Source organism: Vicia villosa, unplaced genomic scaffold (assembly GCF_029867415.1).
Source record: "Vicia villosa cultivar HV-30 ecotype Madison, WI unplaced genomic scaffold, Vvil1.0 ctg.002711F_1_1, whole genome shotgun sequence".
In the NCBI taxonomy this organism is placed as follows: Eukaryota; Viridiplantae; Streptophyta; class Magnoliopsida; order Fabales; family Fabaceae; genus Vicia; species Vicia villosa.
In genome coordinates this window covers 128,959-141,113 of record NW_026706010.1, presented here as the reverse complement: position 1 = coordinate 141,113, position 12,155 = coordinate 128,959, and the positions used below count along the sequence as shown (strand labels likewise).

Genomic DNA, 12,155 nt, shown 5'->3' with positions numbered 1-12,155 from the left:
TGGAGAAAAAAAACATGGACTTTCATTTTTTAGATTGTAAACATGTCTACATTCTTTTCTAGCAAAAACTAGTGTTTGTCATAGTTTTGATCATATATATCACATTATATCTTACATCTAATCCTAAGTCTCTAATTGAACAATGATTATGAGTTTTGGAGACAACAAAACTAGGGGAAAAGACTCCAAAAACCATGAACATGATGAAGGTGTTTCATTTAAATTTATAATTCTTCTACTTGAACAGAAAACCCACATTGACATCGCTTTGTCAGTAAAAAAGTTTCCTCATCAAAGCTTTCGTACTCTTTCAAAAAAACATGCTCATGGTCTTTTACTGAAATATTTACAGGTTCATCAAGATTGGTATCGCGGTTGTCCATCTGATGGTTTGCGGGGTTCTGATTCTGGTCATTACTACCACAAACTGTGGCATTTGACACATTATCATTCATATCATGGGCAGCATTTGCCACCTCTGAATTCGAATTGTTATTATAACGATTGTTTAACCTCTGTCGAGTTACAATAGATGAAAGAAGCTGGTACCATCGACGAAGAGCTTGTGCTTCATCTCTTTTCCTTTCTTCTGCTTTCCGTCGTTCATCTTCTTCTGCGAATGCCTGAGAAAAAGAGGAAGAAAACAAGTTATATCATGTGTATAAAACTGTAAAAATAGAATGCAATGTTGACATTCACATAAGCTGCAATATTTTAAAAACTTGTTTAAAAAAACCAAAGGATGTTAAGAGTGAAAAATATATGCAGAATAAATCTATATTAAGAAACTACTAACCCCTGTAAACATCCTAGGCTACAATTACTCTGCAACATGCACATGAAATTAATTTTATCAAATATATGGAGGAGCATAAGAGAGAAGACAGAATAAACATTTGCTAAGTCAAAAGCGAGTTTATCCGTAATACTGCAACACTAACTTATTCGTTGGGAAAAAGAAATACCTCTAATAGTGTATCCTTGAACTCAGCACACACCACAATACCATCATAGACAGGATATGATCGGCCATTTTTAAATTCAAAACCAACCATAGCAGGCGCATAATCAATCTCTAGCCTCTTGGCAACAGTATAAGCCCTTGGAAACCTCAAGTGCACAGTTCCCGGTGGTAGACATTTCTCAGACCAAACATCTACTTGACCGCGATCGTTCTATATGTAAAATAGAAATTGTAACAGTGAGCAATATGAAATTTTCTATAATCTCAAAAAACAAGCAAATATAATTTTGTGCAAATCTGCACTTCTGCACTGTCCAGTTAGTTCATATGCATGTATATTTAACACATTGCAGCAAGTGATGCCACCAGAACCTAAGTTCAAGCTATATCAACATTCGCTTAACTCAAAACCTATGGATCTTCTCACTAAAGCTTTTCCTTTCATACTTCAATAGTGATTTTTTTTTTTAATAAAAAAATACTACGTGTAGCTTTGCACACAGCCACAGGAACATAGATTGGGAGTTTGAAGTGTTGTTTTAAAAATTGGAAATGTGATCAGAGGTTTGAGCTTAAGGAATCTAGTTTCAAAATCATTGCCTTGGTTGTGAAATTGTTATGGCCTTTTCAACTGCAACCTCATTGTCTACAGAACAAGGTAACTCGGAACAAATATATATAGTATTCATCAGAACAGTTGTGCATTGGTCCATTAAGAACATGTAGGTGGTGCAACAAAATCTACCTTTTGAGACCCAAATCTAAAGAATGTCTAACTAACAGATATTGTCTCGATCCAGTACGCAAATCACATGGGATACCATATCTATTTAAGAAGTTTCCAAAGGTAAACAGTTGAACACTGTCTTTCAAACCTATACACCTTCACTCTATATTAAGAGTATTCGTATAACGTAAAGACAAACCTTAGGAACTATTCCATCCACTGCATGAGGAAGATTTAATGGTTCTAGTTGCCACTTCCCATAAAGTTTAATATTTTCCTTAGAATCAGTTGTGCAGTCATGGTCATCAGCTTCAAAATCTTGTACTTTCTGAGGCTTAATGGAACGTTTATGCTCCTGGATGATTTTTTGGGTAACAAATCAATTACATGTGAATATAAATAGGAAAAATATACAACGAAATCAGAAAACAATATTGAGCAATATCAACCAAAATAGACCTTTGCAGGGTTTTCATTGGGTTTCACTTGCAGCCCTTCCCGGAGCCATCTTTCTTTTGTCATAACAGTTTGCACACAAGTCCTAGGGTAAACTGGGTGACCTGAACAAAACCCCAAAATCGGACCCTTTGGATGAAGTAGTTGATATTTTGTAAGCCATTTTTCTATAGCATAAAGAGGATGACTTTTGTAGGCCTGCAAAGGGAGAGTCGTATAACATAATATCACTATTACCTATAATATCTATCATCATGTTGGCTAAAGTTACTTTTGAAAATACCTGCTGGTTGGTTGGAAGAGGCTCAGTTAATGCCCTGGTTTCTAATTCAATATCCTCAAGAGAGCTCCTTGTAGGAAGAAAAGAATCATTCATGTTGGCTTCTGTTGAAGTGAATTGGCTTGTTCTCGAATGAACCACACCTCCAGTTGCTCCAGACTCTAAGTTTCTCAGTGGTGCCAACACTGAATCCCACCATGTTGAATTAACTCGTTGTGATGAAATTTTATGCCACCTCATACAGTACCTAATGTGTCAATATGAACTAGCATCTTCAGGCAACGAAATGTAAATTTACAGCCTTATGGAAGCTAAAAATTAGCATGCATGGAGAGTCGAGTAGGGCTAAAACAATACAAAACACCAATTAGAAAATATATATCGTTAAAAAGGAAAAGAGTGGTACATATAACAATCCGTAATACTTGTTCATGTCAAACATCCCCATGTGCTGCCTTTCTGTTACTGGTCAATAATGTTTTCAATGGGATTTTGTGACAGAATTGCATGTTATTCTAAAAATATGAGAAATTTCCATAAACAAATAAAATGGCAACTTAAGCAGTAAACAAGCAAGTGTTTACACAAAGCTATCAAGAAATTGACTAGTGTTAACGAAGTTACAAACCATCACCGCATTCATGTTGAACATATACAAAGTAGAAAATATCAAACCTGCGGGTCACGTCTTTGGCCCCCTGCCCAGCAAAAGCAACAACATATCTCAAAGATGATTTACACGCAGCAACCATAGCTTCAACCTTGTCTTCTCCATCAATAATCAAATTCACAGCATCGATATGCACCCATTTTCCTGTCAAATTTTCTTCACTGCAATATACTTCTGCCCAATACAAAGGAGATCCTACTCTCATTGATCCAACTGCTGTAGAAATTAGCTGGGGAGAGGTTGAAGATTCTTCACCTATAACTCTTTTTATTCTTTTAGATGGACAAGAAAAATTTGATGAATCAATATTTTCACCAGACTCTTCTTTACTCTTAGAATATTCAACTGCTGTAGTAGAAAGAGCCATTTCCATCTGCATCTCAAATTCAAGATCCCCTTTCCTCTTTGGTTTATGAGATTTGTCAGTTATATGTGATTCAGGGTCATTGACTTGTGCCTCAGAAGTTGGGAGGTTTGCCACCGTATGATTCAAATCTTCAGCAACGGATGGATCTTTAGACTGATCCATATCGCTCAGTGCAATTCGTTTCTTACTTTTCCGTGAATGACCAAGAGAGCTTTCACATAGTTTCTCTCTCTTACAAGACAGTGATTTTTTAGGTGACTTGAAATCCAACTTTTGCTTAGATACCATTGGTGTTGAATTATTAAATATTCCCTTACTAGATCCACTTGCAATTGGTCTAAAGGATTGATCTGGTTTAAGAGGTGAAACATCCAAAATGGAGACAAACCTGAAATATGCCTTCAATAAGAAAACTCCATATATTTGCATATTTTCTTCCAAACCATATATTCTTCCAAACCTTATAGTAGGGATATTTTGTCTTATCTCTTCAATAAAACTAGGCTTCTGACTTGGCTATATACCTCTTGAATTAAAACTTTATTATTCTACAAAATTTTCACCATGAAGATCAAAATATAATTGTTTTATTATTATTATCTTTCCGTTTTAGATTCATTTCATCACATACAACATCACTGTTTGAACATTACACTCACATCCCAAATAATAAAATGTGAAATCCTGCAAGTGGTTAAAACTTACAAGACCTGAGAGGAAAAGAGAGTGAATAATTCATGTAAAGCCCGTTTTGGAAGGGCTGCTTCATTCATTTGGAATTCAAAAATATCAATTATATAATACCATGGAATTTCCAATGAAACTGAAAAGTTGAAATTAACATTGCTATTGAATTATTGAATATACAAAATTTTCATACCAATGTAATAAAAGTTGATGAACTAAAGAAAGATACCATTCCAAGTTCTTGTGGAATACCTGGCTGTAAGATTTAAAGCTCTAAATAGTGCCACCGATAAAGCTGCAATCTGCACCAAAAAAATCATTTCGTCCTCACTATAAGCAAATGAAGAGGATGGTTAAAAGACCATCAAACCATTTCATTCCGAAACAGAATTAGGAACAGATCCTGCACTTTCAACCATTTAATGCCTAGCTAATCTTATTGCAATGAATACGGACCTGATAGGAACGAGTATCTTAATTATAATTTAGAAGAATTAGGTAAAAATTCCTCTCAATACAGTACAGATGACAAAACTTCGGGGGTCTGCATCTTCTAATGCTCAAAGGTACCAAGTATTTCAAAAGACAAGATACCTCTACCTCTCATCCCTTTTGTTATTTACGAGCAACATGACTTATTTCTCCAATCATCCCAGCCCAACAGCTCTAACTATATAACTATTTTATCTGTGGGCTGTGGGCCCCCAACTACCAACTAAGTTGTTCTATCTATCAAACCTATCAAAACCTTACTAAAAAGAAAAACTAGGACTCCAGCAAAGTATATATCATGCAGAAAATACAAAAACAACAAAGCTTCTATTGAAAGAGATCTACCTCTTCAGAACTACCTTCACGTAATTCTATAGCAGATGCCAAAGCAAAGTGTGGTGACTTTTCTCCATTTGTATAGTTTTTAACATGGAAATTGTCATGGAACTGCAAGTGTTACACACGAGGAATCAAACAATATATAACAAGTGATATAGCATGAACCCACCCAAGGGCCATGACTAGCCAGTAAATGAAACAAAATAATAAGTATACAGTACACGAGTTAAATCAAACCATACCCATGAGATTAAAGGATGTAGAGCTTTTGAAGTGAGATTTGTGCCTTTTGATAGGTGGAACAAGTTCACTGGAAGTAGAGAAAGCAGAGAAGCCTGCCATATCAAGAAATGCACAACTTAACTCCCAATTCTCTGGGCTAAAATTTAGACAAGAAAATAGAATTAACAAAACTGGATGATACACAAAATTAATGAAAGAAGATAAAACAGATAGTATACGCAAAATGAAAATATCATTTGGAAAGCCCTATATTAACAACTGATTTTAAAACGCATTGAAAATATCAGACTAAAGAATTGAGCTATTGATTATCACAAAAATAGAAATGTTAGGGAAGCACAGGAATGATGACAAAATGATATTATGCATAATAGCAAAGCAACACTGATTATATTTTTTTTTTTCATTCAGAAGAACTTTTCATCTGCCTAAAAATGTCGATAACAGTTCACCTGAATTAAAACATCATCACAAGCACGGTCTATTAATCTTCCCCGAGCAAGTAAACAAAGCAAATGAACTTTGTGCACAAGTTCAGCCAATTCCTAAAGAATTCAAAAAGAAAAAGAATTTAGTAACTGGCTAGCTAAACTTTATTGACACCAAAGCCAACTCTAGTGACGTTCAAACATAACAACTGACCTTGTCTTCAGCAGAAGCTCGGCGTATTTGTTTCTTTAGAGATGAATCAGGGGTTACATTTAATTCAATTGTCATGGGAAGATCATCCATGGCAACTGTACCATCTTCCCAATCTGAATCATCCAGTTCTTCCTTTTTATCCGCGTATCCCTCATCTAAACTTACATGACCACATTTCTCTTCTGCAGAATCCTTTCCAATAGAATCTCTACTACAGTGTTCAACTTCTGAAGTTTTTGGTGGGACAATCGGTTCCAAGATTCGAGTTCCATTTTGTTCTGGTTCAAAATCAACCTATAGGAAGGTCAGAAGAACTTGATTTGGTCATGGTTATACAACTTCTAACACTAACAATGAAGTTAAACTAATTAACAAAGTCAAGTCACCATAAGAGCTGAACCGAACAAATAATGAAAAAAGCAACGGGAAGTTACAGGGACCAACCGTAGTCTTTTTCTTGGAAGTGCTACCTTTGTTAGCACGGCGTAGAAGTTTTCCCACAGCATCCCGAGATATTTCCGTCAATGATCCTGAAATTAAGCATTAGCATCAATCACTCACAGGTAAAATGATCTTACTCAGTAAATTTCGTTGAATCATTAACACTAGGTGATTGAAATTTGTTTCCACCTCCGGCATTGTGTCGGGATTTCGTTTCATCTTCTGCAAATTTAACAATAACAAGCATTAGAAATTACATATGCTCAAACAAAACATATACTGAAAACCATACATATGATCCACTGATATAAAACTAAAATTAGACAACCTCCAACATTAAGATTAGTTCATTAGTTTGTTATATTGGGGAAAATCCAAAACATTAACCCTCTCGTAAATTCTTGCTTTCAGTTCTACTAAGAAAACGATAGTAAAAACTAAAACTTTAACCTCAACTCCAAGTACTAAAGTTGCATCATATGCAGTACTCACACTTCATATTGAAGGTGTATTCAGTGTCTGACACCGATGCACGTGGTTACATTCAATTCAATCACTCTTATTTTCTCAAATAATTATCGGTGTCTACATCTCACTATTAGTGTTGTATCCGACAACACCGACACAAGATACATTCACATTCAGGCTTTATTAAATTATTACCGGTGTCAGCATTTCAATATTCGTGTTGTATTCTACCAAGCACGGACACAGAAGCATGACACCGAATCCTGACACATTGACACTGATAATAATTTGAAAAATAATAAATTGAATCGTAATAACTAATAACAAGTATCAGTCTTCGACACTGACGTACTTTTTTTCAGAGACGTCGGTGCTAGAAAGGTTGTATTTGATGGACACCGGTATTTCTCTACCCTAGTCTACACTATAAGGTTTAATGCAAGCAACTAATAGTAACATTATCGATTCAAAATCAAAAAGGGGAAAAGCAAAAAAAGTAACACTTCATTGTTGTGGTTTATAAGAAAGAGAATAGATAAAAATGGGAATGGAAAGAAACTAACAACCAGAAGATGGCTTCTTCTCCCGTCGTGAACTGCTTCCTCTGCGTGGCATTCTTCTTTTTTTTCTTCAGTGGGAAGTGAAACACGTCGTCGCCGCCCAAAAATATTAAGGGCAGATAAAAAATAATTTCATTTCAAAACTTAATTTAAAATTAAAGAAAATAATTTGAGAAACTAATTAAAATGGGTGAATATTATTTTAAATTACATTCAATGTGACTTGTTAAGAATTTAATTGAAATATACCAACGGTTTAAAGAAATTTTACGTTTTTAGTGAATCACATTTGTTAATCTGTTAATTTTTTTTGAAAGTGTTTAACTTTTATTTTAATATCATTGAATTGTTGTGATGCATCAATCGTGTAAAAAGTTTTACACTAGTAGTGCAATTAAATTCAGTTGTTAATTTACCAATCATATATTTCAAATAATTACTAACATATTAATAATTTTTTTTAATTTTTCTCTTTCAACTTTTGTAATTTTTTTTAATTTTTCTCTTTCAACTTTTGTATGCTTAGAGATGAATCTTGAGATTTGTTAATTTATCTAGACAATTTCTTTAAGCTTAAATATATTTTTAGTCTCTCTATTTTTAACTTTTTTTAAATTATTTTATTTTAAATATTATATTAATTATTATTTAATTCAAATTGTTAAACAAGTATTTTTGGTTCTAGGCCCAATGCATACAATAGCCATAGTCGTCTCTCCGACAAGACCTTCAGTAGTCTTTGGTTCGACTGAAGTCTCAGATGTGACATCCTCCTTTAGGTCATCAGTAACCTGTTTTCCAACTTGGACATCTTCTTCATCTCCTGGGGTCCCTCTTGCTCCAACTTCGACCATGTCAAGCATGTTGATCTCTACAAGCTCAGTGTAATTTGTGTCAGCAATATTGAGGGGATTAGCGTCTATCTTCATTTGATTTCCTCCTTTGTCTGCAAACTTCAGACGTCCTTCCTTGTTCGCATTCTAAATAAGATCTCTGAAAAGAAAACATTGTGAGGTTTTGTGGCCCAAAAAATTGTGGTATTTACATTAGCCTCTCTTCTTCCGTTGTTCTAACGGAGGAATTTTAATGTTAGGAGACAAAACCATTTGGCCATCTTTCACAAGCAAATCAAATATTTCATCACAGTTAGTTATGTCGAATGTGTATGTTTTCTTAGGAAACTTATCATTTTTTTTCAATTTCGACGGGATTTTTCACGTTCGATGGTGTGATCATCTTGCAGGTATAGGGGTCTGCTTCCTTTAATTCGGTTAGATCTACTTCGCAATCTTCGAAACCATATTGGTCCTCGGAGATCTCCGGTTCTCCTTCGTCTACTTCGACGTAGGTAACCCTTTCCTTTTTATAGCTTTTATTTGCCCTAGCCTTCTCAGCTTTTAATCTTTCGACTTGGCGAACTCTATCAGCCAATTGGGCCATATCTCGCAGATATTGAGTGTCCAATTTCTTCCTGATAGAGTAATCTAAACCTCTAGCGGCCATTTCGACTAATTGGTGTTCACGCACCACTATAAAGCATCTAGCTTTTAACAAACAGAACCTATTCAGATAATCATCTATAGATTCAGTAAACTTCCTTTTAATACTGGCCAATTCTTTGAGACTTATCTTGGTTTGACCCATATAGAATTGTTCATGGAATAACCTCTCTAACTGAGACCAAGAATCTATAGAATTTGGTGGTAGTGTTGTGAACCATGTGAAAGCGTTCTTGGTTAGAGAACTGGGGAAATACTTCATCCTCAGATCCTCATTGTTCGCCAAATCTCCAGCCTCTATCATATACCTGACTATGTGCTCTGTGGTAGATTCACTAGTATCCCCCGAAAATTTGATAAACTTAGGGATCTTGCGACCCCTGGGTAATTCAGTTTGTAAAACATAATCTGATAAACGGGATGTATAATTTGGCCTTCGAAGTCCGGTGTTCAGACCATTTTGGGCCATGATCCTCTCTATCATAGCAGTCAAATTATTCTCCATCTGGTTATTTTGTCTAACCCTGTGAATCACTGCGTCATCATTTTGGTTTCTATCAACCATCACTATCCTCCTAGGTTGTTCTTATGGATCTCCTGTCGAACTAGTTGTTGTTCTAATCCTGCCCTCATGGGTTTCTTTTCGGGGGATGGTCTTGGTGGTCAAACTTGATTTATGGTTGGTTCATCCTCCTGAATGACTATTTGGTTTGTTCTTCGATGCACCGAGGTCTCAGGAGTGCCTTAAAAGTTTGATATTCGACCCATCTGTACTGACAATTGTTGACATGTCTCATAGTTATCTTGATTGGTTCTGTTAAGGTTTTGTATTAAAGGAGAAAAGATAACATTCATTTCTCTAGCCAATAACCCTACCATATCTTGATAACTGGCGTCCATCTATTATCGGAATGCTGCTCGATTATTTGTTGTTAGTGTAGGTATGACATTATGGCTTTGGACATTTTGTCCCACATTGTTCACACCATAACCAGAATTTTTGAATGGGGAAAACACTGACATATTGGGCGTTGTATAAACAGGTATACTACTACTTAAACCTGCCATGTAAGAATATGGCATCCCAAAAGGTTGCTCTCTCCATTGTCTCTGGGTTTTGAACCCTTGGTTCGGAGGGGGTGTCCCCTGAGTACCAAATGGTGGTATCTAGCTCACTTGTACATTTGATGGGATGGGTGTCGTGGTTGTAGCGACAATGGATGTTGAATTATTTCCTTGGATAGTTCCTGTAGATCCAGGTATTGAACTAGTTACGGCCACTGAGTGCGTGGGCGCAGACATGGCCTGTGGTTGGGAATTGAGACCTGTAGTGCCTATTGTACTAGCAGTGTTATTTCTTGATCCCTATGGAGGATCCTGCTGTCCCCCTTTGTTGGCGTTGTTAGCCATTATTTTAGTATATTTCCTCTTAGGTATTGGTTGGTTATTGTCGAAAATTTTACCACTCCTAAGGTTCATACAACACAGACGACAACGAAATCACCAATTCTACAAACTAATTGAAATGAAGAACACTTGACAATAACACTATGACATAGTCCCACTAGGCGTGCCAATTTGTTTACCAGTGATTTCTGACAAACAACCACTAGTCCTCCAAAGTATTTAAACAATCTGGTTACTCGCAGGATCGCCTAGATTGATCCTAGGACATAGTCAAATAGTGTTTCAGTGATTTGATTCATGTTCAATAATCTTTATAGTTTGTGAATATATACAACTTTCTAATGTAAATTGCAATAAGTAAATGACTTTAAAATGAAATAAAGTAAATGCATAAATAACATGACTTTCGACTTTAAATATAACTTTGCATTGAACAAATAACATGAAATGTAAATATGATGTTCTTCACACATACATTGTTTCAGTAAAGACTCTTTTCTCTCACGCTGGTACTTCGAGTATTTTTGTGAACTTTCTGTATATTGTTAGAACAAGATTTGTTCTTATCAATTATCTTAGTTTTGATGATAACAATAATATGAATTTTGCTTAAGATAATATGGTACTCTAATCCAATGCAATTTCCCTTTCAGGAAATATATATAAAGAGTACGCATAATTCAGCGCTCAGAAGATGTGTCTCAAATGGTTCAGCATGCAACATCAGAACATGGTCTGGCAAGACATCAGAAGATGGTCGAAGCAGAATCAGAACATGGGTCTATGGAAGCATCAGAAGAACATGAGATCAGAAGCACTGAAGATCAGAAGATGGTATCACGCTCAGAAGCACTTCAAGGTCAGAAGATCAGAAGATGCTGTGCACCAAGCTGTTTGACTCTGATGATATTCAAACGTCGTATTCACAAACATCAGATCAGAAGGAAGTACACGTGGCAGACTACGCTGACTGACAAAAGGAACGTTAAAGCTACTAAAGGCTACGTCAGTAGACACAGTGTGAACAAGGCTCGAGGTAGTTGACAAAAGCGTATAACATTAAATGCAAAGCTGTACGGAACACGCAAAGCATTAAATGCATTCAACGGTCATCTTCTCAACGCCTATAAATATGAAGTTCTGATGAGAAGCAAGGTTAACGATTTTCGCACCAATACAATTCAAATTAACTTGCTGAAACTCTGTTCAAATCAAAACTCAGAATCTTCATCTTCATCAAAGCTCACTACATTGCTGTTGTAATATCTTAGTGAGATTAAGCTTAAATTGTAAGAGAAATATCACAGTTGTGATTATCGCTTTTAAGAAGCATTTGTAAACTCTTGAATAGATTACATTAAGTTGTAAGGAACTAGAGTGATCAGTTGATCAGTATACTCTAGGAAGTCTTAGCAGTTAGCTGAGCAGGAAGTCTTGGCAGTTGGCTGAGCAGGAAGTCTTGGCAGTTGGCTGAGCAGAAAGTCTTAGGAGTGAACTAAGCCTAGAGTGATCGTGTTGATCAGTAGACTCTAGAAAAGTCTTAGGAGTGAACTAAGCAGTTGTTCCTGGAGTGATCAGGTTGTGATCAGAAGACTCTGGAAGACTTAGTTGCGGCTAAGTGGAAAACCATTGTAATCCGTGCGATTAGTGGATTAAATCCTCAGTTGAGGTAAATCATCTCTGCGGGGGTGGACTGGAGTAGCTTCGTTAACAGCGAACCAGGATAAAAATAATTGTGCATTTTATTTTTATCGCTCAAGATTTTAAGTCACACTTATTCAATCCCCCCCCTTTCTAAGTGTTTTTCTATCCTTCAATTGGCATCAGAGCGCCGGTTCTAAGGTGCAAGCACTTAACCGTGTTTAGAAAAGATTCAGGAAGAGAAAAACGCTTCATTTAAAAGATGGTTGATG

General features: G+C 35.9%; 1 protein-coding gene across 5 annotated transcripts; it reads right to left on the bottom strand.

Moving 5' to 3' along the window:
• On the bottom strand, positions 1-7,443 carry LOC131639614 (DNA repair protein RAD4-like). Of its 5 annotated transcripts, none has more exons than XM_058910096.1 (14): positions 7,343-7,443; positions 6,498-6,530; positions 6,312-6,397; positions 5,868-6,161; positions 5,678-5,770; positions 5,225-5,317; positions 4,989-5,090; positions 4,404-4,453; positions 3,103-3,852; positions 2,431-2,674; positions 2,151-2,345; positions 1,891-2,046; positions 966-1,175; positions 1-623 (listed from the first exon to the last, which is right to left on the bottom strand). In XM_058910096.1, the coding sequence occupies exons 1-14, from the start codon at positions 7,389-7,391 to the stop codon at positions 225-227; spliced, it is 2,754 nt and encodes a 917-aa protein (XP_058766079.1). In that variant the 5' UTR covers positions 7,392-7,443; the 3' UTR covers positions 1-224. The 5 variants fall into 5 exon arrangements, with proteins under 5 accessions (XP_058766079.1, XP_058766083.1, XP_058766084.1 ...); XM_058910100.1 differs by having other exon boundaries at positions 5,868-6,145; positions 7,340-7,390; XM_058910101.1 differs by lacking the exon at positions 7,343-7,443 and adding an exon at positions 6,637-7,308 and having other exon boundaries at positions 5,868-6,145.
• Between the last annotated feature and the right edge of the window lie 4,712 nt (positions 7,444-12,155).